The following is a 24039-nucleotide window of genomic DNA, read 5'->3' as shown; positions in this document are numbered from 1 at the left end:
CTTTGGCATTCGTCTTGCATACTGCAAAAAAATTCTTTAATCAGGTGAATACTAAGAAATATCTCCATTTTTTTTTTTTTTTTAAATTTTATTTATTTATTTTTGGCTGTGTTGGGTCTTCGTTTCTGTGCGAGGGCTTTCTCTAGTTGCGGTGAGCGGGGGCCACTCTTCATTGCCGTGCACTGGCCTCTCACTATCGCGGCCTCTCTTGTTGTGGAGCACAGGCTCAGTAGGTGTGGCTCACGGGCCCAGTTGCTCCGCGGCACGTGGGATCTTCCCGGTCCAGGGCTCGAACCCGTGTCCCCTGCATTGGCAGGCAGATTCTCAACCACTGCGCCACCAGGGAAGCCCAAGAAATATCTCCATTTTGAGGCTGTCTTACTATGTATTTGTTATTTCATTTATTAATTTATTCAACACATATTTTTTGAATTCCAACTGTGTGGTATGGACGTTCAAAGAGCAAGAGGACTGAATAACAGTTAACAACGTCAGAAAATTTCTTGGTATTGTAACGCCTGCTCACAGAGGCTCGTATCTAGGACCTACAAGACCCAGTGCTTTGAAGTCTCTGCAACGTGTATTTTAATGAAGAGACACAATTTATTTGAAGGAATCCTGTCCCTGTGTTCTATCACATGAGAAATTTCTTAAGCAAGTGTAAAGATATCTTAAGCAAGCAAAACAAACGAATGAGCTATTCGTGAAGCAAACTGGTGTCAATGAAAATGACGCCTTGTGTTTTCCGCCACACCCCATAGCCAGGGTATATAAAGGAGAATGGAGAGTAGGGAATCCATCACACTGAGGAAACGCATTCCACTGCTATCTAAGCCCCCAACTCCAGACACCATGTACTATAACAACTTCTCCAACACTGTCTTCCCAGGATGCTACTGGGGCAGCTACAACTACCCCCTGGGGTATAGTGATGGTTGTGGCTATGGCAGCACCCACTCCCCAGTGGGCTATGGTTTTGGCTATGGCTACAATGGCTGTGGGGTTTTCGACTACAGAAGATTCTGGCCATTTGCTCTCTATTGATTTGCTGAAATACCCGAGGCATGGAATCTTCTCTCCCAAGGCTGAGAGGCATAATTCCAGGTCCTCATGTGCTCATCAACCTCCTAGTCGCTGCTTTTCAGACCTAGCACCAGAGTCTCAAGGGAAGAAAATGAAAAATCACTTGATGCCTCCAGCTGCCTTCCTGGATGATGTTTGTGGGGACATTTGCAGAAACTTGACACCCAAACATGTATTACTTTTGAATTTTTCACCATGCTCATGACGTTTGTCATCATCAAGTTGTGGATGTGTCTGTCAAATTCTCAATAAACTTGTGTCAACCATCATAATATTCTCACCTGAGTGGAGTTTCCTTTTTTGGTGGGTGCATATTTTTTGGTACATTGAGTGGGGAGGGAAGTGGATTTATTTTTCTCATGTGCGTGTTAGAAGCAGTGAGAAAGCAAATAATCCTTGATCTTTTGTGATAAGCAGGCAAGAGGGGTTTGCTTATGATTAAAAAAAATCCTATCTTAACCTTCCTTTAACTCTGTGACATCCACCTCCAATTCTGGTGCCAATGGTACACCATTCATTGCTTGGTGTACCATCTCACCACTCCTGCTCCTCTTCAAGAGAACAGAACATTGATGGCCTATTTCACTTATTTCTATATTAGTGCAAATGAAACCCACTATGTTCCCTCTCCCAGGGACTAAGGATTGTAGAATAAAATGTTATGTCCCCTATTTAAGGATTCTGGGGCATCTAGAATAGCTATAGACGTATTTTAGGAGTCTGAGAGTCTTTTAGGGGAAGGATAAATCCCTTATCTCAAACCACCTACGGTATCTACTTTACAGCTTAGAAGCGCCAGTTTAGAAACAACAATGGAAAGCTTCTTAATCTTTGTAGAATCAATACCAGGTAGTGAATTTTACTCTTAAAAGAGCCCCTTTTCATAGACCTGAAGATATATCCGCCTTTCTCTGTGTTCTTTTAGAGAGGAGAGTAGTATTCTTTTTATAAGCCAAGTCAATAATGTCTCAATCCTTTTGTTGAAAACATTTTAGGTAGAGTACAAATATTCTTGGTGACAGCAGGATTTGGCTAAACTCTGCTCTTCTATTGAGTGTCTGCATGTGGCATGTTGCATATTTTTCGCCTTAGTTATAAATGTAAAGGCTATTTGGAGAGATCATTTTAGAAAACAATATTTTCTGCACCGTATTTCATCCAACAAATATCTGTTTAAAAAAAATTCAAAAGACATCTTGTTTAAGAATTGACTTAGTAGATTCTTTTTCAGTAGACTATCGTTATAACCAGTAAAATGTCCAGTTTGAAACTTTCTAGCAGTCGTAGGTTGATGCATGCTGAGAACTGTAACTTAACCAAACATGCAGGTTAGAATAGCATAAGAAAAGAAAAGGGTTTTTTTTCAGGAATTAGAGGGTCAGATTGAGGTTAGAAACTGTCTGACTGTTCTAGAATGATGACTGAGTTATAAAAAATTTGTGCTTGAAGAGACCACAGAGAACATCTAATTCAGTGTTTCTGAAGTTGCAGTATGCAGGAACATCACCTGGGCAGCTGGCTTAAAATGTAAATTCTTGTGCCTCACGCCCAGGAATTCTGACTTGGTATATCCGAGGTATGATCCAGAAATAAAATTTTTTTTCCCAGCTTAATTGAGGTATAATTGACAAATAAAAATTTTATATATTTAAGGTGTACAACAGGATGTTTGATATGTACATACATTGTGAAATGATTACCACAATCAATTGAATTAACATATCATTCACCTCAGATAATTACCGATTTTTTTTTCAGGTATATGATGTTGATATCACTAATCTTCAGGGAAATAGAACAAAACCATAATGAGTTATCATTCCTGTTGGAATGGCTTTCATCAAAAAGATAAGAGATAGTAAGGGTTGTTATCTCTTATAGGATGTTGGAGAAAAGGGAACCCTTATGCACTGTTGATGGGAACGTAATTGATTCAGCCACTATGGAAAACAATATGGAGGTTTCCCAAAAATTAAAAATAGATTTACCAAATGATTCAGCAATCTCTCTTCTGGGTGTACACCAAATGGAAATGAAGTCATTATCTTGAAGAGATATCCACATTCCCATGTTCATTGAAATATTATTCATAGTGGCTAAGAAATGGAAACCACCTAAGTGTCCATGGAGGGATGAATGGATAAAGAAAGTGTGGTATAAATACAATAGAAAATTGTATTTATTGTTTTGTATTGTATTCAGCCTTAAAAAAGAAAGAAATCTTGTCATTGGAAACAACATGGATGAACCAGAAATCTAAAGTTTTTAGAATTACCCCAGGGATTCTACATCAGGTGGTCTGACCCCCATGCGTTAAGAAGCACTGCTTCAGGCTATTACACACACACACATGCACGTGCACACACACACACTTTTTATTTATTTATTTATGCTCAGGTAACTGAATCTTGATAAAGGAAAATCATCTACATCTCAACAGGATAAGGGCAGAAGAAGGAGTCCTTTATATCCCCAAGGACATACAAGAAGTACACTGAAGTACAATGTCTGTGCTTGGCACCCTTCAAGCACAGACATGGTACTGGGACTGAAGTTTCTGATGACATGCTCTGCTTAGAAGAAAAAAAATGTATTTTTGGTTGATTTGATAAATTAATACTTTCCTAGGTAATAAGAAAATGTTCTACATTACTTTATGTCAGGTATTTTTAACTGTAATTCACTCCTATTACATATGTTTTTAAAAAAATGCTTGTACTCAGATCCCACCCTTGGAAATTCTCACAGGAAGATCTTCTATGCGTTCTGGAAGTTTGTATTTAAAAAGTTCTCTATAAGTAATTTACCTTTGGGCTACCAATTTGGGACAATTACAAGGTCCTTATTCATTGCTTTTTATTTCCCATCCTTTTCAGCCTCCTCCACTTATCTTGAATCTAGGAATGAAGAGGTTTCATCTATATTTATACAGGATTCATAAAAATGAGTACAGAATAAATACCATTTTACAGATAAAGTGAAAAGAAAGAGTAGGAAGAACATTTGATGTTGCATTCAGGCTCAGCTGTGGTCTGTAGGGAGTATGGCTAGCTATTTGTTTCTAATTGTACATGAGTTTTGGTATTGAGCTGGGCCAGTTAAGTGTTCTGCACATAGTAGAAACTCAATAAATATGGCTGGGTTATCTGACAAATTTCCCCAACAAACATGAAAAAGATATCAAACATCCATTTGCTAACATCTCATAACTATTCTTTAATTCATAGCCTTTTGCAGGTTGGAAGCCTGATGTCTGCGCATTTTATAAGTTGGATTCATTGCAGAAGGTCACACATGAAGAAAAGTGTTGTTTTTATTTCCGAATTTCCCATTAATTGCTTACTTCTCCGAATTACCTGAAAAACTAATCTACGTATATTTAAGATTTCCATGCTGAATAAAGCCTGTAGCTGAGAAAGATGACTTGAATACTTAAAGACATCTTTTTTTTTTTAAATTTATTTTTATATTTATTTTTGGCTGTGTTGGGTCTTTGTTTCTGTGCGAGGGCTTTCTCTAGTTGCAGCAAGTGGGGGCCACTCTTAATCGCGATGCGCAGGCCTCTCACTATCGCGGCCTCTTGTTGCGGAGCACAGGCTCCAGACGCGCAGGCTCAGTAGTTGTGGCTCACGGGCCCAGTTGCTCAGTGGCATGTGGGATCTTCCTGGACCAGGGCTCGAACCCGTGTCCCCTGCATTGGCAGGCAGATTCTCAACCACTGCGCCACCAGGGAAGCCCACTTAAAGACATCTTATCTACAGAAGAACGTTTGAGAGAAAAAGAGAGAGAGAAAAAAAAAATTTCCTCCTATATTTTAGGATGTTTCAGAGTAATTCTTCCTGGAAGAAAGGCATGGCTAGAGAATATTCTGGAGTACTTTCTTGAATTATGAGTCTGTGACTAACTGTTGCACTTAGAATCATACTGCATAACCCTTGCTTGAATCCAGAGTGTAGTGTTATTTCTACTCTGCTTACTATTTTCCTAATGACTTATTTCCATAACCAACTTGACTCCACAAAGGAGGGGTTTCGAATGCTGCAAGTTCCTTTAGAAATTTGTTTTTCACATTTTCACGTTCTATGTATCAATTATGTACTCATGTCCCTCACGAACGTCTACCACCTGGATTCCAGATTTCTGTCCTTTTACCTAAACCCTCTACTCGAATTGTTAGGTTTCCCAATTCCTTGATTACTCAGAAGTAGTGATTCATTAGTCATAGCTGAATATATGAATGCTGATTTGTATTTACCCATGTGGTTCACAGGAGTGGTTTAGAGTCCCAAAGAGTTTCCAAGACTAACTTTGATAGTAAATCTATTAGTGATACCCTGTTAAACATTTCCCAAGTTTTCTCTTAAGGCTATTTTGAAGGCATCTAATATCTGCCTTCTGTCACAAGTTGATGGAGGAATGTTCTCCAAGTGTGACTCTTTTTGTGACTAGAGTATTTGATTACACTAACCAATAAAGTTGTTGGCCATAAAATTACTACAGTGGAGAATGCGAAGATGGCAGAGTCATAGCGAGCTTGGTACTGGTAGGAAATTTTACAGCATATTTACATTGTTCTTGCAAATAAGAAATGACCAAATGATTTTCCCTCCCTCCCTCATATTTTTTCCTTTGTCTGCATTTTCTTCTCTTTCGCTTCTATATCTTTGTCCTCAAGTTTTTACTTCTTAGAGGACCACAAGATTCACCTCTATTCCCATAGATCATATGAAGGCAGGGTCAATTTCTAATTAGATTTATGAGCAGTCTCTCAGCAAGAAGAGATCAAGAGAAGCCCCTTCCCAGCACAGAGAAATCTCACAGTTGCAAAAAGTCATCATTTTCAAAGATTCACACTGGCTTTGCCTTGTAGACTCAAAAAAAAGCTTTCAGCTACAATGGATACCTAAGGAAGATTACCAAGTACCTTACAAGTCAGAGTTCTTCTTCACCTACTGAAGATACTAAATAAACATAAACATAAAACACTGAAGAATCAATGGATGACACTGGCATTTGATAAAATTATTCAAAGTGAATCTTTTTCTTATCCAAAGAAGGTTTTACTTGCTCTTTTGCCCCAAACTTCAGACACAGGAAGCGAAGCTGAAACTGGAAATGCTTCATACTTACATGGCTCTGATTTTTGATTTCCCATAATTTTCCTTCAGCCAAAGGAGCCATCCCAAATGTGATAGCTGCTGCCCAGTGGATATGTTCAACCCATGGCTTTATGGTGGCAAATGTGTAAATAAATTTTTCTTAAAACCAACCAACCAACCAACCAAACAACCAAACAACTGCCCATCCAACTACCCACCCAACCTTGTGTACATCCTAGAATAGCATAATAACTTTGGAGCTAAATATTTGGTAAGCATGTTTTCATCCCATTGCTCTCTTATGACACTGAAATCCTCTGAACTGGGTTTATTTGAGATTTTAGGTGAGGTCATCACCTTGAACATATTCTAGTATAATTTTTCAGTCATTTCAATGATAAAAATAATTAGGTAAAAGAACTAATATTTTATATATTCCTGGGCTTGTAGTACACTACTCTTCTTCACAACTCCATGAGTTTGGTTTTATTCAAGGTTCTGTTATCCTCATTTTACACAAGAGGAAACTGGAATTCAGAAAGTTCAATGATGTGTTCATGGTCTCAAAGCTGGAGAGTGGCAGAACTGGATTTGTAATCTGGGTGTGTTTGATGCTGAAGCCTTGCTATCTATCTCCCACTAACCAGAGTCAACTCGAATTGCATTCTATAGATCTGTGTGCTCCATGAAGGGCTATTATCTAACTTGATCACCACTGTGTCCCCAAAATAAAGCACAGCATTGGGCTCATATTAAGCCCTGGATAAATGTCACATGAATGAAAAGACAAGATGTTATTTTCAAATTAAAATAAAGAATCCTTAATCATGGCAATGAGATCCTTTGAAAATCTTTTGTTCAAATCTGAAAACAGCACTATTTGCTTTGTTTGTTTTTTTGACACTCAAGAGATATTTATGAATGTGTTGATTATGAGCCCAGAAACAATTTCCTGAGATGGAGGAGTGGGCTGCGGATGCCGTTTGGTTAGGATCTACTGATAGGATGAAGCAATGACATCATTCAGCAATTTCACGTCCCCCAGCTCTCTCAGTGTCATTCATTCAACTGTGTCTCTTAGAATTTTAGAGATATCAATTATAGAGTATTTTTCAGTACCATTCATCATAAATGTCAAAAATGATTTGATGTTCTGCCTTAAAGGAAGAGATGAGTAATCTATGTAAAATTGCACAGTCCAGAGGTAGAAGGCCAGTGAAGAAGGAAGTAAAGGGAAGGGAAAGAGACTTGCTCATCTGACAAAGATTTCCTCCTTGATCAAACTCTAATCAGCCTCCACTGAACCCTCTTCTCAACTAGGCTCTGACTTTTGGTTTCCCGTGTTTGTCTCTGCATTGTCCAATTTTAGCAAGAAACCTGCTAATTCAGTTAAACAAGAACCCCTCTACCACCACACCCCCCCGCACCAACCTCGATGTCTGATCACCTTCAATACCTGATCTGGTTCCTCATCTTCCACCACCTCCCAGTCTGATCTCTCTGGACTGCCTTCAGCAAGAATCCTGTTAGGTTGGTTTAACCTGAAACCAACCCCCTCTCCCCTTAACCTTGATATTTCTTCTTAGTAATTTTCCATCCACTGATTCCCCCCTGCTCCTTGGCTAAAAATTCCCACTTTTCCTTGTATTCAAAGTTGAGCCCAATCTCTCTACACTATTACAAAACCCGTACTACTACATTGTAGTAGCTCCCCTTGAATAAAGTTGGCCTTACCATCTTTAACAAGTGTCATGAATAATTTTTAAAACACATCTCAGTTCTCAGTTTTCCTTGTCTATTTTTTCAAATTTTGTTTTCATAATTTAAAATATCAAGAGAAACTTTCCTTTGTTATCTGAGTGCTATGCTACACACTCCTTGGTCCTAACATCAATCTTAAAGTTTAATTCATCTTTACAATTTTATAGCTACACAAACTCCTACTATAATCTCTGCTCCACTAGGTCCACACAACATTTTATAATTATGGGATTTAGCTGCATATATTTATGTTGATTGTAGGCTTGTTTGTTTTGCTTTTGCTTCCAGTTTGAAAGGTTTGCTAGATCTATGAGCTCTTTGAAATCTATATCTCAAATCCTGGTGTAGAGCTTTATGAAGCATGAGGACATTCAGTAAATTCCTGTGGACTAAAAACATGGTTTGGTGTTGCAACCAGCACAGTTTTTGTTGTTGGGAAGTCTGATAATTGGAGGATTGAATTTGGAGTCCAGTTTAATCCCAGACTTTGAAGACATGGCAGTAACTTCTCATTTACAGAGACAAAACCCATAAAGAAGAATTCTTGAGAAGTTAATCAAGCTCAAACTTCTTTCAAGAATAATGAGGATCTCTTCTTTTTTCAATGAGATCTAAGAGTTTAATAAGAATTTTAATTCCCTTGATTTAAAGAATGAAGGAGGTACATTTCTTCATCACAGCTATATGAGTCACTTAGGAAGAAGGATCCCATTACGTGATGGCTGTAGCCATCAAACTTGCTGACTGATCAAATCTTTGTCTCCTGGACAATGTATTATGACTTCTTCCCTGACAACTTCAACCCCAATGGCTACTGGGGAAATTACGGGTATTCCCTGGGCCACTGTACTGACTGTGGATATGGTAACATCCTCGTACTTGTGGGCTGTGGCCTGAACTATGGCTGTAGAAGTTACCAACCCCTTAGCTATAAAAGATATTAGGCAACAAGAGCCTATTGATTAATCTGCATATCTGAGACCTTGGCACTTCTGGGACATTTTGCTCTTTTGTTTCCTGTCTGATTCCACCTTTCTTTGAGCCCCAAGATGATGCTTGACCAAATCCAGCTTCTTTATACACTGGATCAGTTTCACTTCAAGATGTATCATGTTTAGATGATAATTCTTTGAATTTTTCCACAAGTTCATCATTTAGGCTGTGATTCTTATTTGAAATATGTTCTGCTCTAATACATTTGACAGTGGTTTTCCATCTTGAGGGCACTTCTGTTTTCGCCTCAAAAATTTATCTGAGTTGACAAAGAACCTGTGGTCTGAATATCTGTTTTTTGGTTTAAATATGTTTATGGTGGTCATATTTTCAGTTACATTGTACAATAAAAATAACATTTTAAATCCAATAAAATGAAGATTGATTTTTATAGATTACCAAATGATGTTAGCTCTAATATCTGGGCTAACTCAAATGGGATTGATGATGTCCAGGTTAATTTGATTTGATTATTAATATGCAAAGTCCAGTAATGAAGTCAAACCAATTTACTTTGGATCCTAAATAATACAGAATGACTGTTTATGTTGAAGTATACATTACGTTTACTGAAGTATACATTATGTTGAACATACATTTCTCTATCCTACTATATTCTCTTTAATTTTATCTCCTGTCTAGAACCATGTTTCTCAATGTGTGGTTTCTGGACCAGCAACATCAGCATCAACTAGGAACATTTTAAAACGGCAAATTCTCAAGCCTTTTATCTCCTCCCCTCAAGACCTACAGAGTCAGCAGTATGTGTTTTAACAAGTCATCTAGGAGATTCTGATGGATGCTACATCTGTGAAATACTGCTATAGAACATTTAGTGTATTTATTCATCAAATTAATATAGAATAGTTTTAGTTAACTGTTTGTAAGATTAATTAGATTTGGAATGACAAAAGAAAACAATGATTTTAACATACATTTATACTGTACCTTATGATTTCACTGTATATTCATCTACATTATCTTATTAGAGCTTCACAAAACCTCACAAATTAGGAAAAGTAGTTGCCTCTTCTTTACAACTTTGCAACTGAGGCAGAGAATGTGGTGTTATTATCAAAGGTCAGGCAAACAATATATAAATTCAGACCAGAATTTATATTTTCTACTATTGTGGTCCTTTCATTATATTACATGTTGACCAAATCATACTCTAATAAGTGATAAAAGCAGAAATATAAGCAAGTCCATGCAAGGCTTAAATACATTCTTGGATATTTTATGTACTTTTTGAAATAATAAAAAAATACATTAGTTCATTTTGGCCTTTGTACCTTAAAGGCTAACACTTTGTTCTTCTACCTAATATTAAATATAGCTCCAATAAGATCCTTTATATGATTTGAATCCTGATGGATTCAACATGATCAATCCAGAGTTAAATAGAAATTCAAATATATTCTTTTCATTAACCTTTCCAAAATATACATCAAGCTCCATGCCATATTCTGTTACACTTTTCTAAACAACGCAGTATTTTAAAGAACTAAGTAAACATTGGAAGAATTATTATTGTTTTATTAAATTCATACTTTTATACAATAATCTAGGTTTTTCTTATTTCAATCATCTCAGTGGGCGTTTTTCTGGCAATATTGATCATATCCTAAGGAACAGTTAAGTGAAAGCCAGTTGGTTTAATAATTTAAATATATGTAAGATGTAAAGCATGTTCACAAATGCTTTAAGCTTCGTTGAAAGGCTAATGTTACATTTCTGATGTGTTCTTCTCATTCTCAGTGCAAGTGGGTAGTTAATCATGTAAAGTCATGTTTCTTGAGGGTAGGTTATTGAGAGAAACATGAGGGAAACTACATTTGTAATTTATCTCACTTGGTTGACCCTGTAGAATGCTGCATTCTTCTAATTACTTATTTTCTCATGTCTGGTAGATCTTGGTTAGCATCAAGGCTATTTAATGAACTTAGAGACTAAACGTGGTTCATTATTTCATGACAAAGGAAAAACAGTGAAAATATTGAAACTTCATTAAAAAGTTAGTTGAAAATAGTGACCATCCTCAAAAACTGATTACTCATAAACATAAAAATATATTTCCTCATCATTGATAAATATCAAGTGATCACTGAACACAAGGTAATTGCAATTAAATTGTGGACTAGATTCTCAAAGAAAATAAAGATTTCTAGATCTCATGAGATATGATTAACAGAAGATTTGCCTTAGTTTTTGAAAACATCTATAATGGGTTCAATCATGTATCAAAAATTTCTTGGGAGAACAATCTTTGGTATCTTTAGCCACACAGTTTAGACAACATTAATAATCACTTTTGTGTGGCCAGAAAATGTCTGCAATCTCACAGGCAATATTAGGTAATATAGTAAGAATATTCCTGGTTGTTTGGAAGCCTGAGTTTTGAAGGTTAAATTGGGAACCTGCTTTTACCAAAAACTTTGATGACTCTTCAGTAGCTTCCCCATTATAGGGACTAAACTAATTCAAGGAACACTGGGCAGTCAGTCATCCTCAAACAATTTTAAAGAGTAATGAAAATACCTAAGAACAAGGTGCGTATTTGTTGCCATACCTTTTAGTGGGGGTGTATAAAAGGCTTGGACAGATGGAGCAAGTCATTCCCAGTAAACGTTGTCTTTGCCACTCAACACTCAACTCTTAACAAAATGTCCTGTGGCTTCTTCAGTGAAGACATCTACCCAGGTTCCTACTGGGGCAGCTGTGGCTAACCCCTGGGCTACAGTATTGACTGTGGATATGGCAGCAGCTACTCCCCAATGGGCTATGGCTTTGGATGTAGATATGGCAGCTCCCGGCCACTTGACTACAGAAGATATTGGACATTCGACCTCTATTAATCAACTTCTAACCACGAGAACTGTACAATGTGTCCTCAGGAACCAAACTTGAAGCAATGTTGTACTAACAGCTTTTTTTATGTGTTAAACTGTGCAAAGTAGAGTAAACATAAACTTTGTGGATTGAACTTTATTTGAAGTCTCAATTTTTCTTGGTAGATTACTGTACCTTAAGATTTTAAATTCCCAATATGTTTGATTTTCATGTTTCCCCCTAAATTCTAGTTCAGTTTTTTCCATTGATTTCCCTATTCTAATAAATATACTTAGCTATAAACGTGATTTTCAATTTCGTTGTGTTCTCTTGATTCATTCTTTGTGGATATATTTTCCTCCTGCATTTTGCAGTGAGGGTAATACTTTGCTATTCTAAGCATTCTATCTATTAAAGGGATATTGATTTAAGAAAAAAGTAGATAGCGTGTGGTGAATGTTCATGGATTCTTCTTTCATTCCCTTATTCATATTATACTCTTGAATAATAAATCTGGGGATTAAATTTAGCCCTAACCTCTCTAATCTCCATTGTGTTAAGTGCCACTATAAAAGGTTTTTAGCTTTTTAAGATTACTTTCCCGTTTCCTGTTGTCTTCATTCTGGCTCAGTGTTGACAATGCCAACTAGAAGAAACAGTGTACAATCTTAAATTTGTACACAGTGTGCAATCTTAAAATTTACATCCCGTATATGTCCATCATATTCTGTTTTCAGTTTGATTTTTGTTTATATGACTAATTTCTTGAATCTGTGGTATGAATTTAATGGTTAAACAAAAGAACAAAGATGTGAATTAAAATAAATCCCAATGATGTTACAGTGGTATTTGCCTCACACAGCTAGCTAAGGAAAGGTTATTCTCTTGAGTATTCTCAGTGGACTGCATGAAGGAAGATGAGAAATATATTTTAAATTCCTTTAAATATAAAAGGTCAAGAAAGGTGAATTTTGTTGCAGTAAGCTGTGTTTCACATTCTGGTTTATTCCTGAACCACCAAACTTGACATAAAAATGGACACATAAGACAAATGGCAGAAGATTCACTGCATTAGATCAAACTTGACCAAAATTACAGTTCCCTGAATAATATTCACATCCCCCTGGGTCCATAACTTTGTGCATTCATGGTCTTACATTGAATTAGCTGTAAATGCTAAATAATTTTTTTAAAGTGTTACTATTATTATTAAATATCACTTTAAGAACATTTCCATAATTAACATTATAATGAGTTTCTAATGTCTATTTCTTATAATCTCTTTCAATGTAAGCCTATGTGGCAACATAAAAGCAAAATCCAGAAAAATGCATTTGTATAGGTAAAAAATGATGCAATGTAGATTTAAAGCTCTCTGGAAAATTTCACTTTATCCAAAGATATAATCTGGATCGCTAAAATGCATGGAGGATTTTATATGTCTAGGAAAATTTTCTACCAAGCCAGATTAAAAACATTTAAAAATCAACATACAGTAAAATCGGGTACATGTTTTAAAACATGCATATATCTGTGTAATTATCAGAACAATCAGGATATAAAAAAGTTCCATCACCCAAAAAACTCTCTCATGCTGTCCATATTTTAGTCATACTCTCTCCCCTAATTCTTGACAACCATTGATCTGTTCTCCATCACCATATGTTGTCTTTTTGACAAGGACATATAAATGAAATTATACAGTATATAACCTTTTGAAACAGACTTCTTTAGGTATTTCCTATATGGGGTTTGCTAAGCTTCTTGAATCTGTTTTGGCTAGGAGTAAGCTAAGAGCAGAATCCATCCAGAATTTGGGGTAGGCCTGGACCTCTGGGTTGATTGGTCTAGCAATTGAAAGAGAGGAAATGTGGGGATAGAGAACCAAGCAATTTCTGAAAATGTCTTATCAACCATGATGGATATATAAAATATGTGAAATTTATTTTACAATAACCTGGATTTCATGATTTTCAAATCTGAGCATGGATAAAAACTCCAGCCAAGCTGTTAAAGGATACACAGTTTGGGGTTTTGCCTCCATAGATTCTGGTTCAGTGTCTGGGGCACACCCCATTTATCTGCCTGTTTAACTAGCACAAAATGACTGCGAAGCAGATGGTGTCAGAATCACCTCTTGAGAAACACTGATCTAGATAAAGAAATTGACATGTTCACCACATTTTCCCAGTGTCGCTAACTTGAGTGGTATTTCCAAACCTTGAAGGTTTAGGAGCAGATTTCAAAGGTGACCTAAACAAAGGGACCAGCAAGAATGAAGGTTGGCACGAGACAAACAAGTGCACATCAGTGCCAGGGAAAGGATGGAGAAATCTTAGCTCAGGAAAATATTGTAGAAACTGAACAAGTCATACACTAAGAATGAATCAGCAATGTAATGTATAATTAAAAAAGAACCTGATGCAAATGTGAGTTAATAGAAGTATGACACATAGGAGGTGATAATCCTTCCACCATATGGCTCTGTCCAGACCCATATTAGAATACTCATTCTGTTTTATCATCTGAATTTTATTAAGAATGTAGAAAAATGAGGAAGAGTCTAGAGAAAAACATTAGAAAGCCTTGCTTAGAAATAACTAGAACTTTCTCTCTATTAGAAGTACAGGGAAAAAAATTGAGCTCCATAGAAAGGATTCTTACTTTTGTAGAAAAATAAAAAAGTATTATATTTTTTCTATGAGTAATTGTTCATTGCAAACAGTAGAGAAAATAAAGTAAGAAAAATCATAAATACTACCTATTAATCAGGAGTGAATAATAGCACATCCTTAGTGACTGAAAGTAATTTTTTATACTTTTTGTAGTGTGATTATTTTGAACTCTCATAAAATTAAACATTATTTGAAAACATAATTTTAAAATTACTGCATCATATTTCTCTACATAAGTACAGCATATTTAATTTATTTAATCTCACTTTTACACATTTAGGGTGTTTTCAAACACTCATTGCTTGAAATAGTGTTTTAATGAACATCATTAATAATCACTATTCCCATCTTTGATTATTCCCTTGTTTTAGGCTCCAAGTAGAGGCCAAGATACTAAATCAAAGGTCTTAAATATTTTTACGATTCAGGATACATGTTATCCTCCAATGTCAGGCCATTGCAATGAAAATAAATTCCTTATTCCTTACTATGTCCAATAGGATCCTGGAGAAAACTTTCCTGAGCTAGTGGGTCTTTACATAAGCTTTGTGAGATCCTGCATATCTGAAAGTATGTTTATTTTACACTGACAGTTAATTTATATATTGACTGGTTTTCTAAGCTAGAAATATATACTTTTTCATCTTACTAAAAAAACATTGCTTCATTTTCTTCTGGCTTACAATTTTGCTTTTGAGATATCTAATATCATTCTGATCTCTAGTCCTTTGTATGAATGCTTTTTTCTCCTCTCTGTGAAATCTTTTAGGATTCTCTTCATAGGTACTGGCTTGGAAATAATTTTTAAGATAAATTTTACTACCAGGTTAGATCATGGGGAACGGATTCCTGTGATTTTTCTTCTAGAATAGCACATTTATTAATATACTTGTGTTCTCTTTTAAATACTGTGCATGTGATACTCTATCTTTTTTAAAAAAATTCTGTTTCTTTGTTAAAAGATTCTTGCCACTACTTATGACCCATAACACAACCCAACTAAAGGAAAAAAAAAAAAAAAAAACAGTACAGCGTGAGAAGACCAGGTGATAAAATGGCAGCGACCTCTCCTGTAAACTGACTGGCTGGTTGATCTAAACATTGTTTTGTCAGTCAATAAAATGGTGAAGCCAGCACTCAGGGCAACATGACACAGAGGTTAAACACTACTCCATGGGAAGGGAGCAGCAATATTTTTCACTGACTATTGACAAGAGGCAGGATTGGGCATGAGAGCAAAGAAGTGTTAGTGATAGTTTGGAAGAAAATCACATTCAGACACTTGCCAAAATGTTGTTTCTTGTAATCCTACAAATCCTGACTTTAAGGCTTCTCTAATCACTGCAATCCTTTATGTAGCTTTAACCTTCCTTTAACAACCCATACTCAAATGTGCCTGTGTTTCTACCATTACTATATCATTTTGTTAGTGAACATTATGTTAAGCAGTACCATTGGCTCTAATTTTGCCTTGAAAAGAAAATGGCTTTCCTTTTTACTGAATTTATTGATATATGTATAGTTATTTCTATTTACTTTCTAAACTTGTACTTGCAATAGTACTACTGTTTACTTTGTGTTTGCACAGCAATTCAGAGTATTTTATTGATTGTACCAGCAATTTGGTGACTCTCTATGAATATATCAGCACATTGTACTTCTCACCATAATATAAGAACAAATAGAAAAGTAGAATTCTGGATCTAGAATGGAATTTCTGTAGGTTTCAAGGTCCAGTCTAGAAACCTATTGAGTAGATAAGGTTTGTTTATGTTGCTTTACTGTTAACGGTGACAAATCAAAGTGTAGAATAGGTTTCATTTTCAAAAACTCTTTTTGAGCAGGGCCTTGGGATTTCTACTTGAGCTTTTCATCAATTCAGGGACCAGCAACTGTTAAGTTTAATATGATTCCTATTGAGCAGAGGTATTCATTGAAACACCTGTACATCCGGAAAAGTAAGCGAAGCCATTTATTATTGTTACAGAGTCCAAGCTCATACTGCTCACCATATGACAGGCCAATAAATCCAGAGACTAGTTGTTGGGGCAAGGAATAGACACTTTATTCAGAAAGCCAGCAGACTGAGAAGATGGTGGACTAGTGTCCCAAAGAACCATTTAGAACTCAGACTTCTTTTATACTAAAAGGGGAGGGGGTGTGGTTGTTGCAGATTTCTTGGTGTCAGAATCCTTTGTTCTTGCATCTGTCCACATAGGTCAGGTCATGATGTTCCTGTAAATCTCCAACAAGACAAATGTTATTCTCTGTTCTGCAACTTTTTAATCTCTATATGAATGGAAAAGTGTTATACCTTTAAAGGTCAGAGCCTTGAGAATGGGCTATCCTGTAAATTTCAGGCTATAGGCAACATTCTTAACTTGTAGCAAAAGCAATAGAATACAAAGGTTAAAGTAAAAGAAACAGATCCAATATGGAGTCAGAATTGTTCTTCCCTATTACATTATCTGGATGCTTTTTGAGAGAAATAGCCATGGCTTCAGGTCAACAGTGTTGGTTAATGCTGGCAGTTATCTTGGCTGGAGTCTGTCAATATCTCTAACAGTTGTGGGCAATTGTTACATTTGGACACATCCTGTTGGTCATTCAGCTTACTGGTGGGAGTGCAGGGTGTGTCAGCATCAGGAAACCCTGTGTTGGGAAGGCAACATTCTAAACAAGGGAATTTGTTCAGAAACTCCCAGTTTCTGGGAAGGTTCATCTAGTCAAAAGTTTTGAGAGGGGATATGAGATCTTATTAGAGGGCAAGGAAATTTCAGTATGCTGTATGTGAACAGAATCAAACAGTCTAGTTTCAGAGCTTTACCTCTGGGGTCAAAAAATTAAAGATGTTCTCTTCCTAGTATAGTTTACAGACTGAGATGTGTACAGCGAAGTTGCAACTTGACCTCAAAGAATACTGTGTCTTTAAAAGGGTACCAAGTTTGTCCTCATGTAAAAAGAAAACTGGTTAATGAGGTTTATTATTATTTTTTAAATACATTTTTAGAATAATGAGTTAGGGGGTTTACTTGCAGTATCTTACCCACCGCTAGGTAGATGTATTAATAAACAGACTTACGGACCATGGAAACTGCGATGGTCTAACTTTGATTACGTGCTCCAGGATATCAGAGGGCACACTTAGTTTCAATATGACTTATTACAACAATTGCTCTTCTGACTGGTTATCCCCCTGCCCCCAGGCTTTTCTGGACTTTGTGACTCTAGATATGGTGTCTTTGAGACCTGAGTTATTGCTGGGGCTCTGGCCATGGGTTATGGGGCTCTGATTCTGGCTGCAAATTTTCCAGTGACTTGGGTATAACTGTGGATGTGTCTTTGCTGTTGGTTGGGCCTATACCCAAGCCCCAGTTTGCTGTGGAAGATAATGGTCATCTGGACTCTCCCACGTTTTAACTGGGGACTTCTACACCTTGATCACCATGAACTGTCATCTTATCTGCCTGCTCACTTCACACCTAGCTGCCAGTTCCTATATTATTTTTTGGTAACTAATTTTCCTGTTCTTTCTTGTACTTGGGAATCCAGATATAAGTGTTGAACTGACTTTTTAATTCACAGTGGATACTGGAATGAATTTTGTCTGAAGTCCCTCAGATACTCTCTATTTAAAAGTCCATTTTCCTCTTAATGGAATGCTATGCTTGGGTGATGGAGCTTAGAGTTCACTGTCGTTCAAGCTGGGGGCCACTTTGCTATGCGGATTATTCTAAGTATTCTTTTCCTGGAGTAGCAATTGTTGGTCCTTCTTTCTGATTTTTTGTGTCTATTTTGTTGTATTGTTGCTATGCATTTTTTCATTCTGTATTCATTTTGGATTCTGGATTTATGTCTGTACCCTGGATCCCAGAATAATTTATCTTCCAGTTTTCCCTCCTTCTTTCCTGAATTTGCCCTCTGTTTCACTTGTTCATGATTTTGAATTTTCAGAGGTTCACATTTCGGCAGATGTTTTTCCTATTCTGAAAAGCTGACCAGATATATGTCCAGATTTCGGCCTGTTTTTTTAGGATTTTGATTCTCTGAGTGTCCTTTCCATTTTATCACTGTTGAAACACTAAGGTATTTTGACCTGTATGGTCCCCAAAAGAGGAGCATTCCTGTGTCCTGAAACAATGTAACACACCTCCTTTGGATCCAGGGCTCAAATATTACCTAAGAAATTCTCCAGAGGATGGAACACATTTGTTGTTTATACTAGAATATTCCTAATATTCAGTTAATATCAATGATAAAAGATTGAAGTCCATAATTATTAGACTTCTTTTTTTTTTTAACTCGTTTTATGTGTTGAGTACCTAGAGAAATGAATGAATGACACATACGTACTCCTTCTAAAATGTAGCACCAAGTGGGCTATGGTTAGCAGGCTGATAATTGATCATTTCAGATTGTGTTTTCTGATTTGGTCCTGAATGTTTATAGATTACATAATTGATTAAGGGAAGAACCTTAATCTTCCCTGTGTGCATTTAGAAGGCATGATCATATTTTTTATATAAAGGTCTTTTAATTATTCTTGTTAATTTTGGGGGGCATGGGGATAATATTATTTCTAAAGGTTATGGTATTCATGTGATATTAATTAATCTTCATGAGAAAAGCACAATACACATAACACTCTTTATACTACCATATTTAATTTGTCAAGCTATTGATATGGGTTATTCCATGGAAATAAAAGAGCATATCAGTATATAAGAGGGTAGAATTCATCCTGGCTGAAAGATGCAGTATGTTTTCATTATAAACATATTGTCCTGCACACATAAGTATATATTCTGTTTTAAGAGGAAAAGTAACAGAAAAAGAAAGAAAATGTATTGTCCAGGTATGTACAGAATAACATTAACATTTGCCTTGGCTTCAACTTCTGGAAATCTGAACAGCCTAATGTCCACTCTCTGAACTTTTCATTATTTCTGATCCTATGATGGCTCCAGCCCTGTGATGATTATCAGTTATCTAGACAAGGCATGTTGTTGAGATTTGTAGTTATTGTCTGAATATTCCCTTCAAATACAGGCAAACTGTCCAGGTGTAAACTGAACTGCTCATGTTTTTGTAGATTGAAGTGCTAATTGAGGTATTCATGATCATAAGAGAAACGTGCTGCAGTAATTAGCAATGATTGTGAAAGCTGTTGATTTTTGGATCAAAATTATTAGGAATTGATAAGCATTTAAATAGAACATTGATAACCAATCCAAATATTATGGGAGTATATGCTATCTAGATCAGTGTTTATCAGTCTTTAATGTGGGCCTGTGATATTGTGATTTATAATAAGAAATATGTATTTGATCTTTGTTCCTGTTTCTGCCAGAGTTCCTAAAACCCTAAATTTTTCTAAGTAATGAGAGCAACAAAAGTGTCTTTTGTTATGTTAATGAGGTTATATTTGAACCTCACCTAAGGATGGGTGCTGGTTGCCAGGGAAGCCAATCCTGTGATTAGAGGGTTGGGACTTTCACTCCCATCCCCCTGATCTCCAGGGTTGGGAGAGGGTATGGAGTAGCCAATTACCAATGATTTAATTAATTTGCTTATGTCCTGAAGCCTCCATGAAAACCTGAAAGGACAGGATTTGGAGAGTTTCCACATTGGTGAACACATGGAAATTTGGGGAAAGTGGTGTATTCCAAGAGAACATGGAAACTCTGTGCTTTTTCCCTATACCTTTCCTTATGCATCTCCTCCATCTGGTTGTTCCTGAGTTATATTCTTTTGTAATAAACTGGTGCTCTAGTAAGTAAAATGTTTCTCTGAGTTCTGTGAGCTTCTCTAGTAAATTAAATGAACCCAAGTAGGTGGTTGTTGGAACCTCTAATTTATAGTCAGTTGCTGAGCTTGTGATTGGCATCTGAAGTGGGGAGGGGGTGTCTTGTAGGACTGACCCCCTTAACCTGTGGGATCTGACACTATCTCTAGGTAGATAGTGTCTGAATTGAGTTAAATTGTAGGACACCTGGTTGATATTCCGAGAATTGCTTGGTGGTGTTGGGGGGTATTCACTGCCACCCACCCCCACCATTGGAATTGGGTGCAGAACCAAGGCCCAAATCACATGAGGTTTTGTTAAAAATCAGATTCCAATTCAGGGGTCTGGAATGGGACCTGAATTTCCTCTTTTCTAGTGTTGACTAAAAGAAAACCTGCACAAAGTAAGAGCAGTGAGTTAAGTTTTCTTCAGTCTTACTGAAATTTTAAACAAGATGGTCAGTGAAGTTTTCCCTGATAAGATGGCATTCAAGAAAATCTTAAAGGAAGAGAACATGTGACTCCTGTTTATGTGGGGAAAACATCTGAGGCCAAGTGAACAGGGAGTGCAGAGGCTGGACTCTGCTTAGTGTATCGAAGAGGAAGAGTTGGAATTTGGCTACAGAGGAGTGAAGTTGGTGGGGGGGTAGTAGGAAATGAGGTCAGAGAACCTACAATAAGGGTTTTAGCTTTTATTCTAAGATGGGAGTCCACAGCAGGGTTTGGAGCAGATGAGATGCAAAACCTGACATATTTTATCTGGATCTCTCTGGCTGCTGTGTTGATAATATTCTGCTAAGGGGTAGGGACAGGCAAGACTGAGAGCAGGAAGACCAGTCAGAAGGCTACTGGCTATTGTAATTGGCTTTTGGTGATAGCAATGGAAATGATGATATAGTTCAAAGGTAGAATTTACCAATTTTGCTGAATGATTGGATGCTGAAGTGTAAATGAGGTGTTAAGGATGATTCCAAAGTCTACGCTGAGTGACAGGAAAGATAGGGCAGTCTTAAATTGAGGTAAAGTAAGCTGCAAGAGGAGTGGTTCTGTGGGGCAAGATCAAGAGGTAAATTTTGGACTTTTTATGTTTGAGATGCTCATCAGATACCCAAGTGGAGATGTTGATTAAACAGTTGGGAAAGATGTCCAGGAAGAGGTCTGGGTCAGAGTTTTAAGTTTGGTAGTTGTCAGAAACTGCCAAAAATAGACAAGTATTTAAAACCATGAGACTGGATGAGACCATGAAGGAAATGAATGCAGGCAGAAGAGGGAAGAGGTTCAAAGAGAGAATTCCAGGTGCTCTATGTCAAAATCCTGCTTCACCCTAACTATATCACAATTCTACCTATTCTTTACCCTCATATAATTTTTCTTTCCCCCTGGAATATTTTCCTTGATTCTTTGTCTTATGGTATCTTACTTATCCTTTTGAAGCTTCTCAGAACCCTCTAGCTTAACCTAGTACCCATCTCTATGTTCTCCTTGTCATATTACCTTGGATTTTCCTACTTACATGTTTATTACATGTATGATCCTTGAGGATAGGAATTATTTTTCATTTTCATTATTTAACACATGTAAATTTTTCAATTAATATTTATTGCACAATCGAATGGATGCTTTAGTTCATGTAATGCATCTGCTTATCAGGCGGTAGTAATGGGAGACCAGAACAAAGGTTTTGATTATATGATCCAGCATGTTATTGCAGTGATATTAACTATTTGAAAGAACATGGTCTTGTGTTACTGTAGAAAGAGCCCTATATTTCGAACAAGGAAATTTTAGTAGTAATTTGCCCCTCTATTCACTATTTGCTTGGCCATCTGAAAATAGTTTAATGTCTCCAAACCTTGGTTTTCTTTTCTGTAAATGGAATTCATAGTTTTTAATCACTATATAAGATGATATCATGAAAGTGTTACTGACCAGGGTTCTTGGCCTTCCGTAATCAATAGAAATTGATAAGAGCTGAGACAAGAAATTCAGGGAAGAATTTACTGGGGCCCCTGCTGCAGCAGCCGAGAGTGAAAACAAGTAACAGGTTCCCTTCCACATCCCCTGCTGGGGGGCGAGCTGGTTCCTTATATGGGGTGAGGGTAGGAGGGGGTCCAGGGGTCAGGCCAGAGGAGTGACTTATGTGGTTTGTCCACCCCTTTGGTGATGTTGTGTGCAGGGGGCATGCACAGTACCCTGCGTTTGTTCCCAGCTCTTTAAAAGTAGCTGTTGAGTTTTTTGGTCTTTTTGTATCTTTTTGTACATAATTTGTCCCAACTGTACATGCAGGCAGTTATTTTTAGTCCCGTATAGTTACTTTGTATTCTATTGCTGGTGGAGATGTTTGTCCAGGTGCAAGCACTGCAGCAAAGGGTCCCAGGTCCCAGGTCCCAGCCTGTCTCAAAAGCACTTTGTAAAATGGAAAACACGATCAAATGTAAGATGTTATTATTTGTCTGTCTGGAAAGACATCCATTATCAACCTGTGTCTTCCCTTGGTGTTGAGTGTTAAGATAAGGTGTGTTTAAGATTAGTGTCCTGTGTTCCAACATGCCACTTATGGCTGATGGCGCATATGGCAGTTGAGTTTCTATTATGGCTAATCTCCTTTCATTTCAGGGACCGTAATGCTTTACCTGGCTCCTATTACATTTTATATGTTGTCAGTTACAGCCTCCAGACCAAGCTATCACAGTGATGTCAGATGCAGGTTAAAAGACGGTTGTACTGGCTTTGAATAAAGGAGATCCTGATGTTCATGAGTTGGATGCTTGAGCTGGAACATGTTTTCCTCATTTGTGGCTTACTGGTCCATGTTCTGAGGTGTTAAGCTGGCTTTAACCTTCATCCTCGTGCTGGAAGTCAGAACACATGCTGCTTCATAGAGCTGGGGTGAAATCAGGTAACTAGCTTCTTTTTGTATTTGAAATACACAAAGATTATCTTTAAATTTTCTCTCTAGGTCTGGTCTGCCTGCATATACAGCAGGCATTTGCCTTCAGGAGTGAAAACTCCCGTGGCTTCCTGCTCTTCTATGAGGCTCATTTCTCTCTTGAATTCAGTTCACAAGGTCTTCATGCATCTACTGCTCTTTGTTAACCCCATGGAGGAGTATGATTTTGTTTTGTTAAAGCTTTTCTGGTTGTTATGGGAGGGAAGATCTTTCTTAATCTTTTTTTTTTTTCAGTTTATTAAAAAAATTTTTTTATTGGAGTATAGTTGCTTTACAATATTGTGTTAGTTTCTACTGTACAGCAAAGTGAATCAGCTATACATATACATATATCCCCTCTTTTTTGGATTTCCTTCTCATTTAATTCACCACAGAGCATTGAGTAGAGTTCCCTGAGCTATACAGTATGTTCTCATCAGTTATCTATTTTATGCATAGTATCAATAATGTATATATGTCAATTCCAATCTCTCAGTTCATCCCAGGCCCCCTTTCCCCCTTGGTATCCATACATATGTTTTCTATGTCTGTGTGTCTGTTTCTGCTTTGTAAATAAGATTGTCTATACCAATTTTTTCAGATTCTACATGTATGTGTTAATATACGATATTTGTTTTTCTCTTTCTGACTTACTTCACTCTGTATGACTGAATCTTTTATATGACAACTGGAAATAAAAGTCTCCTCATATAGTTCTTGATTCACACTCTACCTGCAAATCAACTTAGGAGTTTTGGGAAGTTTCTGAACTTTCTGATTGTGACTCTTTTGACTTTTCTATATTTCCTGGTGCAATTGAATTATCTGCTGGGGAAAACTCAGAACTTTGGAGCAATACTGAGTGTAAAAGAGCATCTGGTCCAAT

General features: G+C 36.8%; 1 protein-coding gene across 1 annotated transcript; it reads left to right on the top strand.

Annotated features, from left to right (window-relative positions):
• Positions 1–350: 350 nt before the first annotated feature.
• On the top strand, positions 351–6044 carry KRTAP8-1 (keratin associated protein 8-1). Its single transcript, XM_082460661.1, has one exon. The coding sequence runs from the start codon at positions 781–783 to the stop codon at positions 1042–1044; it is 264 nt and encodes an 87-aa protein (XP_082316787.1). The 5' UTR covers positions 351–780; the 3' UTR covers positions 1045–6044.
• Positions 6045–24039: the final 17995 nt, after the last annotated feature.

The sequence above is a fragment of the Balaenoptera physalus genome (genome assembly GCF_965194825.1).
Source record: "Balaenoptera physalus genome assembly, chromosome: 4".
Taxonomy (NCBI): Eukaryota; Metazoa; Chordata; class Mammalia; order Artiodactyla; family Balaenopteridae; genus Balaenoptera; species Balaenoptera physalus.
Note: the sequence above shows the minus strand (reverse complement) of the source record. Positions and strands in the feature narration are given on the sequence as shown.

Coding starts and splice junctions, on each gene's coding strand:
- KRTAP8-1 (XM_082460661.1), top strand. CDS start 781: ATGGAGAGTAGGGAATCCATCACACTGAGGAAACGCATTCCACTGCTA.